Source organism: Momordica charantia (assembly GCF_013281855.1).
Source record: "Momordica charantia cultivar OHB3-1 chromosome 9 unlocalized genomic scaffold, Mcharantia_2.0 BLBB01000009.1, whole genome shotgun sequence".
NCBI classification, from domain to species: Eukaryota; Viridiplantae; Streptophyta; class Magnoliopsida; order Cucurbitales; family Cucurbitaceae; genus Momordica; species Momordica charantia.
Genome location: NW_028275167.1, coordinates 20,201,275 through 20,225,433, shown reverse-complemented (window position 1 = coordinate 20,225,433; position 24,159 = coordinate 20,201,275). Strand labels below are relative to the sequence as shown.

General features: G+C 35.8%; 1 protein-coding gene and 1 pseudogene across 1 annotated transcript; one reads left to right on the top strand and one right to left on the bottom strand.

The window, feature by feature from the left end:
• Window positions 1–1,003: 1,003 nt before the first annotated feature.
• Window positions 1,004–18,006, top strand: LOC111023889 (UBX domain-containing protein). Its single transcript, XM_022301387.2, has 10 exons — window positions 1,004–1,399; window positions 2,024–2,163; window positions 2,258–2,368; window positions 5,106–5,298; window positions 12,886–12,963; window positions 13,050–13,118; window positions 13,430–13,573; window positions 13,653–13,752; window positions 17,038–17,294; window positions 17,568–18,006. Exons 1-10 carry the CDS (start codon window positions 1,298–1,300, stop codon window positions 17,730–17,732), a joined length of 1,359 nt encoding a protein of 452 aa, XP_022157079.1. The 5' UTR covers window positions 1,004–1,297; the 3' UTR covers window positions 17,733–18,006.
• Window positions 18,007–22,536: 4,530 nt separating this feature from the next.
• Window positions 22,537–23,884, bottom strand: LOC111023890 (zinc finger protein 7-like; annotated as a pseudogene).
• Window positions 23,885–24,159: the final 275 nt, after the last annotated feature.

The following is a 24,159-nucleotide window of genomic DNA, read 5'->3' as shown; positions in this document are numbered from 1 at the left end:
TAATTTAATATTTGAAAGAATGAGAAACAAAAAAATAGTTATCATACATTTTTTTTTGTATTTTTCAATAAGGCAGAAAGAACAATGAACCATAAATAGTTACTAAAAAGATTCATTTTCATCCTAAAGCTTTAAACTTTATTTCATTTTGGTTCCTAGACTTTTAAAATATCTATTTTAGTTCTCAATTTAGAAGAAAAAAATTATGTTAATCATTGATATAATATTTTTAAATATCAATTTATTGGAGGGTAAAATATGATCTACCAAATGGAGGGAGAATAATAGATAATCTCACATGATCTATAGATAATACCTTGGATTGCACAATGGCGAAACTATAAGCTCATTAAGGATAAATAGAAATGATTTGTACGGTCATTAACTTCAAGAGCTCTTGAGGACCAAGTCGAGGTATCTCACGTGACCCATAAGATTTAGCTTATAAATACAGAGATCATTTCCATATGCATGTATGTAATTATGATTTCTCGTCTTAGGAGCGATACATCAAATTCTTATTGACTTGAGCGTCGAACTATTTTCTCTTCTCTATATAGGTCTTCCTCGTATATGATGCTCCCTTATAGGTCAACTCGTCCATTTGGCACGCGTTCTCAAAATAGTTAAAATTCATGATTACCTCCAACCTACGTTATATTGAACTCAGGCGCAAATTAACATGCTATTATACCTACATATCAAAACTACATTATTGATTTGTTAAAAAGCCAAAAAAAGGTTCAAAACCAAAATAGATATTTTAAAATCTTTCAAGTACCCATATAGAAAGACTAATCTAAAATTTTAGAGACGAAGATATTTTAAAAATTTAGGATCTAAAAAAAGAAACAAAAGGGAAAAAAAAGGAACACCGAACGGCCCTTAGTTATTACCAAAAAAAAAAAGAAAAGAAAAAAGAAATGATTTAAACCAGTAGGTCTCTCGACTGTCACAAGACTCTGCGACTGGTCAGTAAAAAGGTTACTTCAAATACTTATGAATTCTACCGGAAGATGTTTCCATCCTCTCTCTCTTAATTTGTTCTAATTTCGTTTTTATTTATTTATTTATTTTTTTCACTTTTGGGAATCTTCAAAATCTCGTCGCCGATTAGATCTCACTGGCAATTTTGGTAGTCGCAAGAAGATTTGCCTGCGTTGTGACACTATTTAACTGATTGATTGCCGATTGGAACCCGCCGAAGCGAAGCGAAGCGAATCAAAGAACCTAAGAAAATTTGTTCTTTCAACGCCATTTTGCAGTGTGCGGATCGTCGCGATTCGAAGGGGGGGAAATGGAAGGGGTGCTCTCAGCCACCGATAAGCAGAGTATGGTCTCCTCCTTCCTCGAGATTGCTGTGGGCCAAACTGCCGACACTGCTAGGCAATTTTTGCAGGTTTCTTTCCATCCCCTTTTGCCAGTTCTTTTTGTTCACTCAACTTCTACTCTGTTGTATTCGAGATTGAAAACTTCGTCTTATGGCTAATGTTGTTGTTATCTGTTCAACTCGACACTGAGGGGTTCGGAATCAGAACTCAGGACCCTTTTTTAATGTTGGTGTTTGGTTTACGGCTGTGGGGTTGGAGAATACAGCATGATGCGTTTGTCTCTGTGGGGTGGAATGCTATCTATCAAGTTCCCCGATCAAGATTTTAGTTCAAGAATTTTCTTTATATATATTCATATCCTACATTTATATTTATTACTAAATGAGTCTCCATATCTATTCTTTCCCTTTCTGGTACTTCCTCTTTTTTGTTGTTTAATCAAGTAAGTTCTTGATTTTATTCTTCTTGTTATTGTTCTTTCCCTTGGGTTTTGGACTACTTCGATGAAAACTGAGAGTTAACATATTACATGAGGCTATGTATTGGATGATTTATGGAGGGGGACCAAGATGTTGGAAGCTTGTGGAAGCACTTCTTCTTCTTCCTCTTCTCTTAGTTTTTTGAGACTATTTTGAGAAAAACTTCTTGTTGATATGTTTTATGACTCTAAACGTTGAATGCTGTATGGACAGGCAACAAGTTGGAAGCTGGAGGATGCTATTCAGCTGTTTTATGTCGGTAATGAAGGAGGAGGAGGAGTGCCTGGATCATCTGTACCCTCACCACCAACTACAAATGAACAAATCAATTCTACAACTGATCAGACTTCAAAGTATGTTTGTCCTGCCCTTTGTTTATGTTTGTGACGAGTGGGTAATTGTAGCTCAATTGTTAGTTCTTTAACATTGGTTTTACAATTGGCTCAGTGAATCTGGAAATCATGTGGGAGCTGGAACATTTGGACAATTTGAGGATGAAGTCCGCCCTCCTCTACCTGTTATAAGGGAAGCTCTTTATGATGATGCAATGTTGTATGGGTATGCATCTTTTCTGTGCTTGCTTAATGGCTGATTCACTCTCTTGCTTTATGTCTTTTAGGTTTGCTTTATGTCTTTTAGGTGTACTTGTGATAATTTTACATCCATTATTGATTCTACTCTTTGTATTTTTTATTGCTAGTCCCAATTCCTAATTAATAGAATTTCGTTGGGCATCTGCCTCGTGTGTAGACATTCTTAGTCGTTAGTTGTTTTTTCATCACATATGCATTAACACAGTAAGATCACTGTTGTCTGATGGTGAACTCCAAAGGAGTTGATGTTAATTTGGTTAAAAGCAATAGAGTTTATGTTTAGTATTTCATAAATGTAATGTAGTGTCTGCCATGGGATTTTATGTTTTCAAGTGAAAATATTATTTTCTTGGTGAACTCATGATTGCATATCATTAATGTGTAGCTTCTGGTTTTCGTTTTCCTTATTTAATTAGGTCTTGGATTCTTTAATGAGGCAATTTGTTGATTGAGTACTGCATAGTAAGCAAAATAAAAACTAGCTTGAATGGTAGCCTTAAAAAGTTTTATCCTTTGTCATTTTGATTTGTATAAACTTGAATTTTGACTCAAGAATGTTCATAACCATGTGGACCTTAATTTAATTAATTTTTTTTCTAATGTATAAAAGTTCTTTATATCTTAAAATTAGTAAGATGTAGAATATATTTCTAAATTGGTTTTTAGACTATGAAACTCATAAAGTTAAAATTTGTTCATTTCTGGTCATAAAATATATACTTTTTTTTTTATATATCAATTTACAATTTTAATTGATTTCTTATTTATTAAATAAATTAATTTCCAACCTCCTTTCAAGATGAAATTTAAGACAATTCTTTCTTGTGTTGTAAACACCATTCTTGAGAAGACTTGGTTAGAAAGAAACTGAGGGGACTAAAGGATTCCTCTCTCTCTCTCCTCTCCAACGTGTTCTTTTATTCTTTTATTATGAAAATTGAGTTCAGTTTGAGTTTCACCATGGAGTTTATTAGTTGTAGTGCGGAAAGTAAGTTCTTTTTCCATTGGATTAGTAATTAACTATTTGGGTTCAAGTTGAGAAGAAGAGAAAGTTCTCATCTTTTAATAGCAGAATGCAATGGGAGCAGTTGCAATGGTTAGAACAAAAAGCTTTAGTAGAGCTCCTTTAGAACCAATTTTGAACAATAAATCCTTTAAGAAGGCTGGATTTGAAAATGGAACGTGCTGGATGTTGAAAGCTACTAATCAGTTTAGATGGTGTCCTGACTTTGTCAAATGAATGATGGAATGAATATAAACATTATGATTCCTGTGGAGATAAATGAATGAGGGTGGTTAGTATTTCGGGAATGTCCTGAGAAGTATGGAGGTGAGAACAAAAAGTGGGTTATAGAAGGACATCAAAGAAAAAGAAACCTTGAAGCCTATGTGGTGGGAAAGGAAATATATTTCGTACAAGTTAATAAGAAAATCATTGGTTTGAAACAAAGTCGAGGGTGGGGGATAGATAAAGAAGGAAAAAGACAACAATTTCATTGATGGTATGAAGTTACAAAAGAAGAGGGGAAGATAGCCCCAATCCAAAGGAGAGGGGAGATAATTTACATCAAGAGATAGCCAAAAAGGCTAGAATAAAAAAAATAAACAGAAGTTTGCTTTGTTGTCGTTGGAGATCCTTTGATTCCTTTCATACCACGTTGTCCAAACACTGGTAAGTGCGTCCAAAGAAGCTTCTTTTTCCCTCTATAGTGGGATGGCCCAGTAAAGTAAGAGAGAGGAGGTTTTTTTGGGTCATTTGGCAAAGCTGTATTGTTTTGCATTTATGGAACATTGCCTAGCGTGAAAGAATTATTGAATGTCCTCATCTGGGACGGAACCTAAAAAATTTCAGAAAAACTCACCTTTTAAATTTGTTCGTCTCCTGTTTGTGGACAAGCACCCTCCAATATGGCCGGCAGTGAACTAAATTCCCTGATTTCTTTCTCCCTTGAATTCCTCCTAGTAATATATTAATAATCTTCCAAGATTGACACCCACTACCCCTACAATCGAACACCAAACACTTTATTTACAACCACCCAACTAGGAAATTGTTCACATAAACATTGCCTCCAATCCAATCATTTCTCCTAAAGGCAGTCCTCTCAGTGTCACCATTGTTAACAAAAGAAAAATTTTCCTCATGATTCTAAAGCTTTGAAATGGAAACTCACTTCTACAACTTCCTCTTCTCCTTATACTAGTATGCCACCAAAAAACATCTTCACTATATGCACTTGCTACCCTATTATGCCATTAGGTTACTCAAAATATCTCCAACCCCACTTGGAAAAAAGAGCTTCTTCCTTGAGCATCCTTGGTGATTTTTCTAAAACACTCCTTGAGGCTTTTTTTTTGGCTGGCTGTTACATCAGTTCGCAGAAGGTAAAACAAATGAATTACCTCAACTACTTTCTTCCTTGACTGCAAAATTAATTATTTTTGTACTACCAACTTGCATCGTTTTAGCTTGTATCAAAATTGGTTTATACGTCCAGTCAAAACAGTGTAGTAACATTTTTCAGCATAAGTTTCTGTGTGCTCTTTTCATTTTATGTTTAGAATGGTTTTTACAAGCTCTTCTATTCTTCAAGCCTTCATGTTGCATTAGTTTGTTTCTACATGATACAACATTCGATTTTGTATTTGCTATTTGATTAACTTTATTTTCTAAGATGTGGAGATTGGTTAACTTTATCCAGAACAACTATGGGCTATCTGCCAAATGAATCTGGCTCATCAATAGGATTGCGGAACTTGCAAAATGAAGTGAAACCTCATGATGTCTGGGAATCAGAAGAAGGTGCAGCATCCACGAGTGGCAATCCTCGAGATAATTTGGCTTCGCTGTATCGTCCTCCTTACCATTTGATGTTCAGTGGGTCCTTTGAAAAGGCTAGTATCATGTCCCTTGTTGTACTTTTTTTCTTCATGATCTTCACAGAAATTTAGATCATTAAGTTTGAACTTCTTGATGTGCATGCCATATTGTTTTGCATTAATGGAACATTGCCTAGTACTTTTGAGAGAAAGAAGGCTGTGTTCATGTGGTTGGTAGTTTGTTTATTTTCATTATCTTCTTTTCACGCTTGTGTTGGGATGGAGACTCAACTTGTATAAATTCAGTCCTTGTTAGATCAAATCTTTGACATTTCCTAACTATCACTTTATTTTCGAGTACATAATAAAAGAACTATTCAAATATTCTTCAATAATAATCACCTCCAGCTAGAGAATTGTCCATAAGAATGACATAATGAAGCCAAAGCGAGCATAGCTCAGCAGTAATTGACATATATCTCCAACCAAGATGTTGTGGGTTCGATCCCCCACCTCCACTTGTACTAAAAAAAAGGAATGACATAAGGAAAGATTTAGGAAGATGGTAGGAGGGAGAGATGAGGTAAAACACATTAGAGGTAAAAGTAGGGTTTAGGTAGTAGATGAAAGGATGGAGGTGAAGAGGCGGTAGTGCAAGCTTCTCTCAAATTGAGCGTCAGGAATTTTGTGAGGGAATTGTTTTTAGAAACAAATTTCTCATAAAACCAAGGGGTTTGTGTAATCTTGTGAGTGGGATTAAAAAACTGGCTGCCAAATGCAAGTTTGAGTTTAAGCAGTCTAACACACCAGCTCAAATTGAGACAACAGTGCTCTTAGGGGCTAAGGAATCTTTGGGTTTTATAAAAGGTAATAGAATTGAAGTTAAGCATTTTATTTTATGGAATAATTCATATTTGTGCTAAACTTCTCATTCCTCTTTTTTTTTTTTTTTTTTTTTTTTTGTCTCTAATGAAACAGTAATTTTTGTTTTACAAAGGCAATATAATTCTTGCCATTACTTTATGTACTGCATGTCTTGCCATTGCAATATATTTGAAACCTCAAAGTGTCACTTTGAGGATAATGGTTTGTTTTATACCTACTTTGAATGTCAAAGTGTTAGAAGTTACTTGGAGGAAGATCTTGAGGATATTACAGGTTTCTGTGTAGATAAGGCTACTAATTTGCTTTACACTGCCCCAATGAGCTAGACAACAAATTGAACTTTGGTATTTCCGTGGATGTTATTCTTGAGCACCATGTGCTTTCTGGCTTCGCCCTTCCTCAAAACCCTTACCTCTATGGCAGTTTTTTCCACTAGAGGAAGAAGCAAACAATTGTCAATTCTCACATACATAATCTCACAATAGTGTTTAAGTTGGATAAAAAATGAACAAGAATAGGAAATTGGTTGTGTGTTTATATTATTATTTAGAGTTTATTTTTTTCCTTTTTGTAAGAATAAATTTCATTGATAGCCTGAAATTATGAAAGATGGGGAAAACGGCCCCAAATCAAAGTAATTACAAAAAAAAAAAAAAATCTCCAATTGGTGAAAAGAGAAGATATGCTGTAATAATGAAAAAAGGGAGAAATTTAGCTCAATAAATGGCCAAGAAGGCTATAGTGTTAAAAAAAAAAACTAATTATAAGGGTTTTTTTTTTTGGAAAGAGACAATTTCATTGATATATGAAATTTGGGAAATTTAAAGGTTGTTTCTTATCCAAGAAAAGCCTTTGGTTTCTTTTCTTTCAATTAGTCCAAAATAATGCCATGATGAAGTGCATCCAAAGAACATTCCCTCCTTTTAAAAGGGGTGATCCAATAGTCCCTTTGGGGACATCTGATGAAAGGGGTGACTCAATAATGTCAATGATTGGAGGCTATTTTGGTGAAGAGGTGTATGGCAACACCGAACCTTATCGTTTTGGGAACCAATGATTGAAAAAGTAGAAAAAAGATTCCAAGCATGGAAGAACTCTAACATTTCCAAGGGAGGGAGAGGCACCCTCATATAAGCCACATTAACAAACCTCCCTTTGTATTATATGTTCTTATTGCGATGCCATCTGGGTTATTCTTTCCTTAGAGGAAATTTACAATAACTACATTTGGAAAGGAGGAGACAGAAAAAATTCTTCTCCCCTTAGAGAACCGCAGTCTTGGTCTCCACAATCTTAAAAACAAGAATAGAGCTCTCCTCTACAAGGGGATTTGGAGATACATCAAGAAAACTCAGCCCCTTTAGAGGAAAGCCATTGATGCAAAATATGGATCCTTATCGTTGAACTCGAAACCATGCCTTTTCTTTTTGCTTCTGCCTGAGGTCCTTGAAAATATATCTTGAAATCAGAATTTGGTCTTTGTCTGCCTATCATACAAGGTTGGAATTGGGGCAAATATCTCCTTTGGGAGGATCTGTAGCTGTCGGGTGCTGCCTTAGCTTGTAACAAGTTCCCCCTTATTTTTTTTATTTATCCTTGAAAAACCATGCTGTTGTAGGAATTTTGGGTGGCTGATTCAGGAGTATGGAACATTAAGGTTGAGAACATTAAAGGTTGATCAATTTGAGAAGTTTCTTGTAACTCCCTTGGTTTGCAAGGCTTACACCTCCCCCACCCTTTTGTAATTTCACTCATATTTCATTCCTTACCAAAAATAATAATTTTTTTTTGAACAAGATACGAACTTCTCATTGAAATAATGAAAAGGAACAAACTCTCGAAAGGGTGAAAAAGCAAAAATTACAAATAAATCCAAAACTCATAAAATTGCAATAAAAGCACCCAAAAACAAGATAATCAAACTAATCAAACTTGGGGAAAAAGATTTAAATAGAGAAGATAAAGAACTCCAAAGGGAAGCCTTGAATTTAGCTGGAACCAAGTGTACTGAAGGAGGCTGCTTCTTTTCAACAAAAACCTCAAGTTTCTTTCATACCACAACTCATGCACTAGTGCCTTAACTCCATTTAACCGAGGGATTACCAAAAAAAAAAAAAATAATAATAATAATAAAATAAAAATGTAGAGAACTTGATGAATGGGCTGCCCTATTGCAGTATCTTCCATTGGTTCAATTAACAGGACTCCCAGACAAATCTGTATGGAAATTCTTTAGGGAGAAGAATTTTTTCTGTGTCTTCTTCTCAACAAACTAAGCTGATCGAAATCTTACCTTTTCCAAAGAATGACTCCTCTCTCCCCCTCTTTCACCCCACCCTTACATTCCAGCCCTCCACCATCTTCCCCATGTTTTCTCTAACCTCTTCCTCGTCGATGAACCATGTATTAGTAGTCTACCTCAGCCGCTTCAACAGTTGTAATTGAATGGAAAAGCTTCTCTATTGATGTGGACAACAGGTGCAGAGGCAGCCGTGCCAAGATCACCGAATCTATTAGTCACATCCTTTTTCATTTCTATCTACTAGTCCTCTCTCAATGGCTCAGATCATGGTTTGCTTTACTTGTACATTTGCCCATCAACCAAAAGTTCTTCAAGGAAACAAGGATTGATGAACAAACACTGTGGGTTGAAAAGACATTTAACAGAAAAGTACTCTAGTAGAGATTGCCAGGTTGGGCAATAATGGAAGCATTAACAAAATCCTTGTCCCTGTCGTCGAAAACAGAAAAGGATGGCTCTCCTTTCTCAACCTCCTTAAAAACTTCCCTGCCAAGACTCCATCACAGCTCAACTCTGCTCTTTCAACCTAGTGTTTTAAAAAGCGCGCATGGGGCAAGCGCCCAAGTGCTAAGTGCAAGGTGCAAGTCAAGGTGAAATGAAAGAGACACGCCTTAAGCGCGTGCCTCCCTCGAAGCCTCGAAGCGCAAAGTGCAGCTTCAAGGGCTTCTGTAAAACTATTAAAAAACCCTAATTACCCTAAATGCAACAACCCTTGCATTTAGGGTTTTTTTAAATCTCAAAATGAGCCCAAAGCCCATAATATTTTAAATTTCCAATCTTTTCCTTTATTTTTGGAAAAGATCTCAATCTTTCCACAATCTTTTCAATTATCTCTCCCTCCATTTACGTGAATCATTTGACCTTTAATATTCTGTGATTTCCCTCTCTTCCTTCACATGGAAGGAAATATTTTCTCTGTAACAAAACCTCCACCCAGCAGCTTTCCATCTTTGTGATTTCTCAACCTTTGCTCTCTCTCTTTTTTTTCTCTTTATAATGTTTGAACTTTGAATATTGTTTGGCTTTTATATGTTATATACGTGTGTATATATATTTTTATTTATTTTATATATAGTGTGCCTTGCGAAAAAAGGCATGCGTTTTTTTTTGCACCTCGAGCTTAAGCTCCAGAGGTCTATTGCGCTTTAGTGTACCTCGAGCTTTTAAAAACACTGCTTCAACCAACCCTGCACATTTATTGTCCTCTACCAACCTGTCACTAGCTAAAACCCTCTACCTCCTTTTGTGAGGTATTAAAGAAGAGGAGAGCCGAGCCCCAGAAGGAGTTAATACGCAAGGACACTAAACCACATAGCTACCCAACTTGGACACCTCTATCATTGTCTTCCGGAGACATTTTCATGATGATTGGTTTACAATCATGTGAGCCCTTCAAGTCCACATCAGCCATTCCTGTGCCGTCAACCCTTTTTCAATAGACAAGGCTCTTCTCAAATGTGAAGACAAGGAAAAAGCTCGAACTCTTTCTTCAATAAAATAAAGCTACAAAGTGGATGCTTTCAACTTAAAATTTGCCCCCTTGGAACAGCCAGGCCTCAACAGCATCTCCCATGGTTCCTTCTTACAGGAGTTGGATCAAAATTAGGAATCGGTCGTTGGATAAATGGGATGAAGAAACTCTACACTTCATCGATAATAGACTATAGTTGGGTGGCTGCATTGGGGCTTCCAAGAAAACCCTTTCTCGTTTGGATCTTTTGGAAGTAACTATTCGAGTCAGAAGGAACGCTAATGGTTTTGTACCAACAACTATCTTTGCTGAACATTTTTAGCTATCAATACAAATTGATCCCTTTTTTACCACAGAACACTATATTGGATGTTAAGCCGAAATCCATGGAGCTTTACCACCGGAAAATATTGACTTTCGGCCGGACAAAGGTGGTGACAGACTTCTAGGTCTGTACCATAGAGCAACTCGTGCTGGCAACCTCACATGCTGTGTACCAGAGGACATCCCTCTGCCTACAAACCTGCCCTGTTTGGTTTCTGAAACGGGTGGCCCCTTGGCTTCATTTTCGGTAATATAGCCTGGCCCCCAAACTAAGTCTTCCTTAGAATATTGGAGGTCAAAGCTTAAAAGGGAAAGAATTTTGGGAGATTTTTTTGGGCCTTTCTCTATCTAGAATCACCCTTGCCTCTCTTTGCCTCCCTTGGTTCCCCTAAAACCGATTGAGCTTGCATAAAAAAATACCTTCCTCGTGGCTGGGACCAAACTGTTCACAAACCCCCTCCCCTTTGAACCGGCTCTGAAAACTACCTCTCTCGCCCTTACCCATCCACACACGCCTCTCTCTCTCCTCCCATCCCCCCTTCTCCTACCTCACTTTTACAAGATCTTTCTTTGAAAATTCTGGATACTGTCCCTCACCTTTATGAAGCCATTGGGAAAAAACACTACCCAGAGAAGGTAAAATTCTGTCTTTCAGAGCTTAGCCATAAGGCTATTAACAGAGGGATGATGCCCTGTATGAATATTCCCCCACAATGGTTTCCCCAGAATGGTGTTCATTATGCAAGAACAATCTAGAATCTCAATAGCACGTCATCATTTCCTGTGAGTTTGCTGCAAATTTTTGGGCTATTCTTCTATCAAGCTTTGGTCTGCATGTAGCTCTCCATCTCTCTCTCGTCCTTTGGAAATCATTTGTTTTAAAAGAAAAAGCAGCTTCTATGGATGAACTTTATTCCAGCTTTCTTTTGGGTTGCTTGGCAAGAATGAAACTAAAAGAATCTTCAAAGAATAAAGATACGGAACTTTTTTTCGACTGACTTTTGATGCTATGATTTTCTTGGTTATTACTTGGTGTAAATGCTCCCTCTCCCACCACTATAGCTATTCTTCTCTTTTATCCCATTGGAGAAGGTTTTTTTGTAACTCTCTTGGGTTGGGATTTGCCCCTCTTTTTGTAATTTAATATAAAAAATGAAATTGTTTTTTAATGGAAAAAGAAGGGTCCTTATCCTCAAGTCCCTGGGAACTGATTCCTCCTCTCATAGATCCTTCACCGAGGATGTTTTGTAGAGGCTGATAGAATAATTGAGGGGAAAACAAGATGCCAAGGAAACGTCCAGCCGCCAAGTGTTGTTCGAAAAGAGGTAGAGGCTCTATTACCATTCTTACACGCCATGTGGTCATGGATAAGTAGGCTTTTTGTAAGGGTAGCAAAATTTTTGGTTGGCTCTACAGTGCAGCAGTTTTGAGGGATGAGCCTATTTTAAGTTCTTCTTGGCTTTAAAGGAGAGCATTAAGGGTTTTAAACGGGCTGAGTTTTGAAGAGCTTGTATTAGGTGACTCTTTTCTTGGTGGGGAGAGGTTTCAGATTCATTACTTCTTCATTCTGCCGGTCAATACCTTTATACTTGTTACTCATGAAATATTTAGATCCTCAGGCTTATTAAGTGGTTGTTTTGGATTCTCCTTTGCAGAAAGTCATTTTGGTTTTGCCAGCTTCAGTGAAGAAAGTTTTTTCAAGCCTCCGCTCTTTTAGTTTTTTTGCTTTTACTTTGGCTTTTGATACGTTGAGGTTGCTTTTTGGTTAGTTGATTGTGGTTTTGATTATTTGGTCTGTTGTCTTGTATTTTTGTTCCTTGTTTGGTTGTTTTTCTTCTTTTTTCGCTTCATTTGGGAGCTTGTATCCTTGAAAATTTTTCTTCCTTTTCATATTATCAATGAAAAGTTTGTTTCTTGTTTAAAAAAAAAAATTTAAGTCTGTGCACACCATCATAAAGCTTTTAGCTTTCCAACTCAACGCATTCAAACCACACCTAAACCCTAAACCAAATTTCTGGAATAATGGCTTTGACAACATTTATCCACAACTAATGTGATCTTGGAGGTAAGGAAGGCCTAAGAAGAAGATGAGGAACATTGCACATTTTTGGGCTTTATATGTTGAAAGAAGTGGTTCCATATTTAGCATCTATGACCTTCCTCCACGAAGGCTCTTTCTTACCATGGTATTCCCAAATTCACTTGGAAAGGGAAGCCTTGATATTTTGTCTTTCTAACTAATGTTTTAAAATCTTAAGGTAGGTTTGATACTTTTTTTCATAGAGAGGCGAGGCGAGGTGTTAGCCTTGAGGTGGTACGAGGCGTAAGCTTCATTTTAAATAGAATAAAGATCATAAAAATGTAAAATTTGTATGCCTAATAGGTATTGTAGTATGTTATAGAACTATGTCAATATTTTTTCTTTTAATTAGAGTTAAAAACAATAAAAAAGAAATAGGGAATCAATCTTAAGATAAAAAAAAAAAAAATTGAAGCTTCTGACTTGTACTAGTTTTAATTTTATTTCAATCTTAAGATCATAATTCTAGTTCTCATTCTTATGATTTAAGTTTAGTATAAAGATGATCCCGAGCATTTTGCCGATAGTGTAATGTAATGATGCAGCTCTGTGTTTATTTTGTACGTTTATGGTATTCAAGGTTTTATCTTCTGACTTCAGGCAAAAGGTGCTGCCTGCGTCCAGGACAAGTGGCTGATTGTAAATTTGCAGTCCACCAAGGAATTCACCTCGCACATGGTACTTTTCTGCCATGGTGATTTCTCATCTCAGTTGTTTACCTTTTAATATGCACTTACTTGGGATTACTATTTTGCTTTGTGTAGCTTAACCGGGATACATGGGCAAATGAAGCTGTTTCTCAAACCATTACTACCAATTTTATCTTTTGGCAGGTCTGCTTCATTCTAGGCTAGATGAATAATGTTCATATATTTACTACTATATATAGTTGTTTCTAAGAATCAAATCTTATTTGCACTCATAGCTTATGGCCTCTCATCACTTCGCATAAATTTTCTCTCTGTTTTCTTTTTCCCTAAAAATTGGATCTCTAGACAACAGAACAATTTAGGCAAGTTGTTCCTCAAAAGAATGTGTCCCTTGAATTTTGTGCTCACCCTTTTATCATTTATAATAACATTAGTTTTTTTAGATTTCGTAATCAGTTCCATTTTTTTTAAATCATAACCTGTTATTTGCACAGGTGTATGACGATTCAACTGAAGGCCAAAAGGTCTGCACATATTATAAACTAGAATCAATTCCTGCAGTTCTTGTCATCGATCCTATTACAGGGCAAAAAATGCACTCTTGGTTTGGAATGGTTCAACCTGAACGTTTACTTGAGGTGAATATTGTAGAGATTTTTATAGTCTATCTTAGTAATGGGTTTGGTTGATCTGGAAAGTGGATCTTGTTTCCTGCAGGATCTATTGCCCTTCATGGATGGAGGTCCCAAGGATCATCATGTCACCTTATCTCATAAACGTCCAAGAGAGAGTTCCATTACTTCATTGAAAGTTAAAGGTATAGAGTTTTTTATCTTCCACCTTTCATGTTTGATTATCCATTTTTTTCATCTCTTTTCTTGTGTGATAGGATAGTATAATGCCAGATTGATGATAAGTGATGAATGTGTTTGCTTTTAATTTGGAAGTTGTCATCCCGTTGTTTTGGCCTCCTCTACTTTTCATTAGAAAACTCCCTCTAACTAATTCACCAATGAACTTTCAACTAACAAAACAACAATTTGAACTTTTAACTAATGTATATGTTAAAAGTTCTCAAAGAATCCACAAAGGAAATCTTTATTCACAATGGAGATTTGAATCTAGTGGGCTTCCAAGAGGTGATGGCAGCATTTCTCCCCCTACACATACTACACTCCAGAGACGCTTTCCTCTGCGAGCAACAGTGACTCCAACAACAACAGCATAATGACCAAACTCTGGCGGTGGAGTCTCCACTATGTAGTAGATCCGGCGAGCAGCACCCACGATGCACCAGATCAACGACCCTCTCCTCGACGTCACGAGCGATTCGAACCAGCAGCGATGCTCCTCCTGCAAGAACGTCAGCAAGGCTCCTCCTGCATGACCTCTTGCGTGAACGTAAATGAGGCTTCCCCTACAGACGCAATGGCAACGACGGCTCAGTGTTCATTGTTCAGTTCTTCCTAGATTTCCTTATTGCTTCAATGGAGATTAATAGTTATTGTATTGAGAATAATTACTACTGCATTAGGTTTGAGAAAGATTGTTATTTTGTGGAGGATTTGTCTACTACATCCGTGCTGTCTCTACATCATTCCCATCTGACATGGTTTGAAAAGCATCTTGTTGATCTGTTGCAAGGACCTGTGCAAGCTTACTTCTTTAAACAAGAAAGAGATGAGATGGGAACATGTAGATCCGCAAGTTCAGATCCGACTTGGAGTGCACTGTTTGGCCTCCTTCTGGGGGAAGGAAGAGAGGTTGGAACAAAAGTGGCTGGGTAGCCTTCTAGGATATGTTGAAAGTTTGTCTATCAAGAGCCCAAAAGTCAGCTCAGCACTGTTTTTGAAGGACCTGTTTAGAGGCATTTAAAGAAAATCAATTGGCTGAAGAAGTTTTTTCCAAAAAGAATGAGAAAATTTGGGCTCATTCGGTCAAAAAGGATTTGGAGGTACTAGGAACAAACTGGGGCTCTATGATGATGGTCTCAAAAAAAATATTCAAGCAATAAAGGAAAAGAAGTTGGTCTAAAGTCCCTTTCATATGGATCAATCAACTCCACATGAAGGTAGGGATCGAAGGAACTTGTCTCTAGATCAGATCTTTTTGGTGATGAAGAAGATTCTGATAATTATGCAGTTAGTATTAGTAGTTTGGATTCATCCCCAAAAGTCTTTCGAACCTTCGATTGAAGATCTCGGTGAACAATTGTTTGAGGAAGAATTTCAGTTTCTTTTCAATGAGCAAAAGGAAGACAAGAAGTTAGAAAGTCCAAAGCAAACAATCATCCCTTATTTTTTTGGAGAATTGGGATCACCCTTGAACCGATTAACAGGGCTCTTCGACTTTCGAGGTGTCAGAGAAGCTGAAAACGTTTTTAAAACGGTTTTTTCGCCAGTTTTCTTTTACTCGCAGTAGGTTAATTTTTTTATTCTTGGAAAATCAAGGAGGTTTTTCTCCGGAGTCTTTTTGGCTGTTTTTGGAAGCATTTCTAGGGTGTCAAGGAACGTCATTTGGAGCAGCGTTTCTTTGTGATTATCTTGGTTTGATGAGTTTTTTGGAGGGCCTCTTCTTTTTTCTGGGATGATCATCATCCTTGTGGTTTTTTCGAAGGCTGTCTCTTCCTTCGGTTCCAAGACGTTTTTGAAGTCCTTTGGTGTTTCAAGACTTGCTCGTGGTGATTCTTGGCTGGTTCTGCCCCTCATTGCTGTTTTCTTCTTTCTTGTTCTTTTGGGTTGTATTTCCCTTTTACTTTTTCATGTTCTCTTTTTTCTCTCTCACTTTGGGAGATTGTATAATTTGAACTTTTTTCCTTTCGTATATGTTATTTAAAGAAAGGCAAACGAACAGCTAAGGATGTATGAGTAGATGAAGAGTCCTAGGCTGTTTAATATCCCCAATTTATATGGGAGTGGTGGAAGGAACGTTCAAATCAGTTTTTGAAGTGTAGGACTTGAGAACAATTGGAATATTACAACAAGAAAAAATTGAAAGAGAGGGAAGAAAGTGAGCTAAAAGGGTTGTTGGAGACAGTTAAGCTACTCTTGGTTTAAGTCATTTTGTGGTCTTTTGTTCTCGTTCACAAGGGATGGTTGGGTGGGTGAGAGAGACCCCTGCCCGAAGAAAGTTATTGCATTAAAACCTTCCTATCTCGGTTAGGTAAAATAAAGGTTATATAGTTGGCAAATAAATTTTTGTGAAGGGCACTCTAGTACAGAATAATAATAGATGGCTACCCATGGATTTTTCTTTATCGTTAAAAATTCTTTGATTTCTTTCCAACCCAATAAACCACAGTAAAGCTCCTTCTAGAGGATTTGTTTTCCTTTCAACCACCAACCTGAGAGAGCTTCAACTTACCAATCGTCGATGCATTTGGGTAAACAAACTGAGATGTTGACAAGACTCAAGAATCAAGACCAGGCTCTTTAGCTAATAAAATAACAGGAGAGGAACAAATGGAAACAAGATCGAGAAAGTCTTGATCATTTGTTCTGTTTGTAAATTTAGTATTCCAAAGAAATGGAGAACTTTTCCCTAGTTCACTTTTAAGTTTGGTCGGATGATATGGGATAATTAAATTGGGGCAATAGTTTTATGAGATGTCTGTCTTTTGCGTGGTAATAGTTCTGATGGGGAAGGGTATAAAGTTATATTTTTGTTGAATTTGAGCTTATAACACCTTAAAACAAACTTGAAAACTGGGAATATCAACAAGTAACATTGGTATATCAACAAGTAACATTAAGGAGGTTAGTACAGAAGCACATACTACAAAAACAGCGAATAAAACTATAAGTAGCTAATGAACATAATTCCATCATAGAAACTAGTGAAAGAGAGGGATTTATCGTTGAAGACCCGGTTGTTTGTTTTCAGCCAAATGCACCATTGGAAGGCCCTAATCAATTGAACCCATAAAGTTCTGCCCTCTTTTTTGAAGGGGTGGCCTAACCAAACCATGTGAAGTTAAATATTCAATTTCATTGTGATGAGAGTTATGATTGGTATGTTGATTTGTATCTTATTGGTCAACCTCTAATAGATTGTAATATTTATTAGTGTAACGTGTATAAATTTTATTCACTATTGTCTGCAGATGAGGAGGACTACGAGGAGGACGAGGAAGTGCAACGTGCTTTGGCAGTTTCTCTAGAAGGCATGAAGGAAACAGTCAAATTGTCTTCTGAGAATAAGGATGCAAAAAGTGCTGAGAAGGAAGAACAGAAGCCTCCAACCTATCCACCATTGCCTGAAGAACCCAAAGGTGACAGAAGTCTTCTTTGCAGGATCGGAGTGCGTCTTCCGAATGGACGTAGATACCAAAGGAATTTCCTCCGAACTGATCCAATACAGGTAATACTGTTTCTCAAGAGCTGCAATGGCATGCTAAATTCTCTTTATACCTTCTTTTTCCTACGCTTTCATCTCACTATAGTTACCAAAACATTATGGATGAATTATTCAAGCCCTTCTAAGAAGCATGAAGATATTAGATAATTACATGCTTATAATCAAACACAACTCTTATGGTTTGATTTTGGATTGATCGGGTTTTCTGAGCGCTATATGCATGACGTAGTCAAAAGTTGCCTCCATTTTAACCCCGAGGGCCTTTTTATGTTGCAGTTGCTTTGGTCATTCTGTCATTCTCAGTTAGAGGAAGGTGAGACAAAAGCATTCAGATTGGCACATGCAATTCCAGGAGCTACAAAGTCTCTGGACTATGATGCCCAAATGACATTTGAGGAATCAGGGCTTGCCAATTCAATGATCTCTGTGACTTGGGACTGAGAACAAGTAGAAGCTGCCATTTTCAAAACTATTTCTATAGAGACAGGGTTGGGGAAGTTGTGTAATTAGTCACTGTATTTTGTGGTTTTTCTGCACTTTCCAGTTACTTTTGTACTTTGGAAAACGAAAAAGAAAAAAAAAGTTTAGGTAGGATGATAATCTACTGTTTTAATCTTCTTTTTTTCTTTCTTTTCTTTTGAAAAAAGTTGATACGCCAGACACAAGGGGCATGGCTGTGATTACTCTTTTGTATTTATAGGAGTTGAATTTACTATTCTCTCCCTCCCTCCTATGTGTGTGCATACATTTGACGCTTGATTAAATTTGACTCTCGAGGTTACTATTATAGTACTAGAAATTTGTCACAGATTTGGGATGGCGAAGTGACTCTGTATTTAGAGATTATAGTATCGAGTGTTGTATCTATATTTGTGAGATTCTCATAACAGGGATCGATGTTTTAGCATTGAAAATTTTTGGGTAGTTTATTGCCATGAAAGATATTTAGGCTTATTAGGGGCAAAGTAAGAAACAATTAAAGAGAAATTTGCAGATTAACTTTTTATATATAAAATAAAAATATTTCAATTTTGGTAACTTGGAGAGAGTAAATTAGACATTATAAAATCTTTGGTATTGAGAAATCAATGCTATTTCTAATTTAGTACCACCGTGGTGGGTGGTGCCTAGGTGCAGCGCCGCCCAAGTCTAGTGCCAAATTTCAGTCTTCTCAGACTCTTGACTATATCTTATTCTACAGCGCTCGTTTCAAAGCCACGAGTTTTCTTGATGATTTGGGCTCTATAGATCTCAACGTAAATTTTTACCAAGGCAGAAAGTTTACATTATAAACTTTTATATATATAATTTTATGATTTTGAAACTTTAGAAGTATAAATCGGAGCGACATTAAATTATAACAAGGAGTACTTCTATCCTTTCAACTTGGGCTTTGCTCCTAATCAAATAGCAGATATTAGGTCATAAAATATTAATAGTAACTAAAATAATTCTTTTTCTAAAACTTAAACATTAAAAATAAAGTTCTATTGAAAGCTTCAAAAACAAAAAATTCAGGGTCTCTTTGATTGAAAATTTAGATTATTTTTCTTATTTTCAAATTTTGTGATCCAAACGAAAAGAATATTTAACTTTGACAAATATATTATTTTACATTATAAACTCATTTCATTTTTCTTAAAATTAAAACATGTAAAATATAATATATTATAATCTATATAACATTGTAAAATAATAATTATACAAAATTTATGACAAAAATGTTAATAAATTAATTAGTATTCTTTTAGATTAAACTAAAACTTAGTTGATAATTACTATTTGTTTACAAATATATTGCTAACCACATGTTAAACAATTTTTAAATTAAAATTCAACTTTTACATAGTGCTACCAAATACATATATGAATTTAAAACAAAGAATACAATTCTATTTTTAATTAAATCTCTTATTTTCAAATTTCTGTTTTTTATCACCAATCTAATGCACTCTTAAGAAACCTAAAAATTCAAGAATAAAAGAAAAAAAATCGTTCATTTATTTATTTTGTTTTAGAGCATAATGCACATGCAAATCATCCCTGAATCCTTGTTTGTAATGAATGTGTAAGATTCGACTTAGTTCACTAATATAGGAAATGCGAGAGCTTCATATATGGAAGAGGTGATCAGACTTCAATGCTAGGATACCTGATGCTGGAGCATCACTTTGCAGGATTATTAGGACAGTGCGGTAACTTCTTTTTACCCGGATTTTTATCACTAATATAGGAAATGCGAGAGCTTCAGATATGGAAGAGGTGATCAGACTTCAATGCTAGGATACCCGATGATGGAGCATCACTTTGCAGGATTATTAGGACAGTGCGATAACTTCTTTTTACCCGGATTTTACCCACTGTCTATATAGCTAATGTCTAATTCCATAAATTTAGAGAGCAGTTTAAATGCTCCAAGTTACATAGTCCTTGTTGGCTTTTTGACCCTTAATCTCAAATTAATTAATTTTAATTAATTAATTAATTAATATTTTAATGATAACAAACCTAATTTTATTTATTGATATTTTAGTATTTTTAAAGTGTCCACAGTGTAGAGCTCGTTACAACGATTCCAATGACTACTGGATCATTCAAATCGGAGCTCAAATGAAAAAGTTACGATCAAAACAAGTTTGACGGAAAAATATCCGAGAAGATGAGGTGGACAGTTGGTATATTATTATTATTATTATTATTTTCTTTTTTTAAAAGTATAGCCCTTCATTTTCGATAATTAAGATCTAATAGTTCAAAATTAACTTGATTTTTTTACCATTTTTCCTCCTCTATTTGAATCCAATCTCCTCCTCCAAAATTATACCACTCTTATTTTCAATCTTCCATAACCTCAAAATTTCTAATTGTTATTCTCTCTAAGTTCTCAAGTTTTTTTTTTCATCTTATTTGTGAGAGAAATTTTATTGTTGTGAGGATTGAATGGTTTGTGAGCTAAAATGTGTACATTCACTCTATTTGAGAGTTTGTAAGGGTGTGTTTCAAAATTTCCAACTCATTGTAACGGTGTGATCCTCACCGTGGAGAGGATCGTCTTTGCTCTTGAAAATGATAGTGTACTGGTTTGACCCCTACCGTGGGAAAAGTCGGAATTTCAATTTACAACCTAAGAGGTGCTTGGGAAGTGGGGTAGGGCAGTTATGCGAAACCACTGTAAAAATTTACAGTGTCAAATTTCTCTAACCCTCCCTCTTATTTATTTTTGCAATTGATTTTATAATTTTATTGTTTGCTTTAAATTTCTCTTATTTGCCTTAACATTTATTTTATCTTACTTTTCCAAAATTACATATCTCAAAAAAACTTTTTTGTTTACTAGAAATCAATGGGCATCTATTGAAATTAGTATATACAGTGCAATAAATCTCCTCCGTTTTCATTTTACTGTTACAAGTTCTCCTTGCTATCACTTTCTACATCCCAGAGAATAGCTCATTCTTAGTACCTCTCGTCATTTAAAGTTTATTTTTACATGCCTGTTTGTTTAAATTCATATTAACCTCAATCAATATCCTCAATATTAAAGTTTGTAGTAATTGGTGTTCTTGAGTGAATTTTGAAGTATTAATCTCAATACTAGTAAGTTACGACCTTGTTTCATTACTGCAACTAATTTTTGGTGTATACTTGTACTTTATTTTCCCGAGGTTTTGTAAAGAAAACATATACTAATATACAAGTTGGTGGGATAATAGAGCCAAAATAGGAGATTCAGTGTCCTACGTGGAAAATAATTTTCAATACTACTACGAATTCTTCAAAGAGATATTGCTTCCTTATAAAGATTAGGATATTGTTTTCTTATAAGGATTATGATTTTTTGGCTTTCAATAAAATATAGTCTTTTTGTTAACGTTTTATTTTTACAGAAACCAAATAAAAAAGACTTGAGTGGTTGTGGGGTAGTGTGTGAAAAAGAGTTTGTATCCGTGGGCATTAGTGAGAGTATTTTCAATTGTATAATCCTAGCCATTGTTAGGATACTTAGAAGCAAGAAAGTCATTGTAATATCTTGAGCGAGATCTTCATTCTAATATTCCCAACTATAATAGAATGTGCTTGCAGAAGACTGGACCTAGTCCCAAGATTGGGGTGAACCAATAGAATCCCATTAGTGTTAAGCTTTTTTATCCTTATCTCTTGTTCCATATAACATTGTTACTTACTTATGTGTTTTAACATGTGGAAGGGGAAAATCAAGTAGTTCCTGTTTGAAGAATGTACTCAACTATCGATTGGTTTATATTTTTTCCCAACAAACTTAGGGATATCTTTGTCCTTAACAAGTGGTATCAAAGCCATGATAAAAAAAAAACCGAGTTATGTAAGAGAGATCCTTGGAGATGAGACCGAATAAGATTGATTGGTGAGCCCTATAGTCATTACGGAAATTGTGGATGAATCCTCAGGTCGAACAAAAAGTGCTCGAAGACGAGCAAGACATTCTATCAAGTCGAGGATATTGATAGAAAAAGTAGTTCGATCAATTCCCATTGGTCTTCTAGATAGAAGACGAGATATATTTGTCTAAGGAGAGGTAATGGTGTACTTTATGGTTGACACCTAAAGTTCCCACAATATGATCCGTGTAGTAGTGCTCTACCTAGACGTGTTGGATAGTAGCAAACTCTTGTTGTTGGTTGAGAGTCGCAAATCAGGCTCTCATGTCAAGGAGCAGATGAATGAATGACTATTTGAGGCAAGATACAAGTGATACTTTGTTCGAGTGGAGGATTGTTGGGGTTGCAAGGTGTATAGACAATGTCCCACATTTATTAAGGAAGATAGTGATTCATGATACATAGATGAGGACGATTATCTCCATTGGTATGAAGCCTTTTGGGTGAAAACAAAAGCAAAGTCGTGAGGGTTATGTCCAAAGTGAACAATATCATACCATTTTGGAGATATTTGGGGATACTTGTGGTAACAAAATAACAAGATTAGAATTCTGACTCTAGAGATTATAAACCCATCCATTTCTATATAATTTGACAAGACTCTGATGTTAGTATGTTACGAAGGTCATAATATTTGACCATTAATTTCAAGTTTCAACTTTTTTTTTATAAAAAAGTTTCAATCTTTTTAATGAAACAAAACACATCAGAATTAGATTGGAGTTTTATTTGATGACTTAGAAAAGAGTTTGAAATTGATTCCTAGGCACACTTCACTGCATGCATATTAGCAATATGTAGAAACAAAACAACCTAACAAAAAGGCTTTAAAGTCTTGAAGTAAGATCAGGTGAAGAAGAATGACTTGATTTCGACAGCGGCATGCTCATACTGGAGTTTGGATTTGGAACTTGAGATACTTCTCAAGGCATAGAACACTAACCAACCTCTTGTTTACTCATCGGAAACTTTCGAACCAAAATGGATTAACATCATCATCTTCTATATATAAAGAATGGTGTTCCAATGTAGCTTATCAAACACGACTCTGTTTCTAACAGGTATGAGTTTACAGTGCACTGCAGCATGAGCTTCGATTTCGAGCGATCGACATACCAAACCAAGGAGTGGCAGTGAAGCCAAACTAGTTAAATATGTTTGAGAACATATCCATATGCATCACTCGCTTTGTCATTGTCCTATCCCTTTTATGATAATTCTGGTGGTCACCAAGTAATTGCAAAGGAAGACCCTATCGAGTTTGTCGGGCAACAAATATGACCAAATACTTCACTAGTAGTCTCGCTTGTTCCTTTTGTGTCTATATCATTTGAGTTAAAATTAAGTGTCAAGTTTAGGGAAACCAAACTGTCGTCGAGATTAGCTTTTATCGAGTTCGTGAGGCAAGAAGTTCTTCGGTTAGTTGAGTTTGTCAATAAAAGGTTGTGGGTTTCGTGTTTCAACGCAATAATAGTAATTTGGATCTCATTGTTATGTTGTCGTTAATTGTTTAATATTTGGATGGTGTAGCTTCCAATAAGTATACTAACATGCTAATGTAAGCATATAATTTTGGGAATGAATTCTCTAGTTTTAGTAATCCGATAAGGACCTAACCAATTCTCCTTCTACATGATGAAGCAAACCATAGTAAAATAATAATCTATAAAAGGAAAGACAAAGTACGGATAGAAAATTTAACACCATATTTTATATTAGTTCGACCCAAACTTGGGACTACGTGTCCAGTCTTCTACAACTACAATTCTACTATAATATGAAGATTAAAATGGGATCTCTCAACGCTCTACAAAACTCTCTCAAAGTATTACAATAATGGTTGTCTGACTCTCTAGGGAACCACAATAATGGTTTCTGGAGTATGCCCCAAAAAGAATGGTTGTCACGTTCTCCTCTCTTATTAAGATACAAGTGTTCGTTACTAATTAACTTTAGTTAGTTTTACTTCTAACTATTCAGTTAGATAGATTAGCATTCAGTTATTATATTCCATGTATTTTAAGGAGGTATGTACTATCGAGAAATCAATGAAGTGAATACTATTACAGCCCTCATTCTCACTTCTAATATGGTATTAGTTGAGATTTATTTTTTCTGTATATTTTCTTGAGTTTATACCATGACTGAATGATCCTTCTCAACCGATTGTTCCATCACCACTAATTATTCCGTCGCCTGTAGTTTCTTCTCAGATGACTATGTCTTCTCCTTCCGGCACTGGTTCTCCTCAAAATCCGTATTATCTTGATCATCATACGGATAATACTAGACTCGTGCTTGTTAATCAGTTGCTCACTGAAGAAAATTATACCTCATGGAGCAGATCTATGATTATAGCTCTCTCGATCAAGAACAAGCTCGGTTTCATTGATGGAACAATCGTTCAGCCTTCTAATGCTATTTTTCCTATTACGGCAGTAGACCCTACT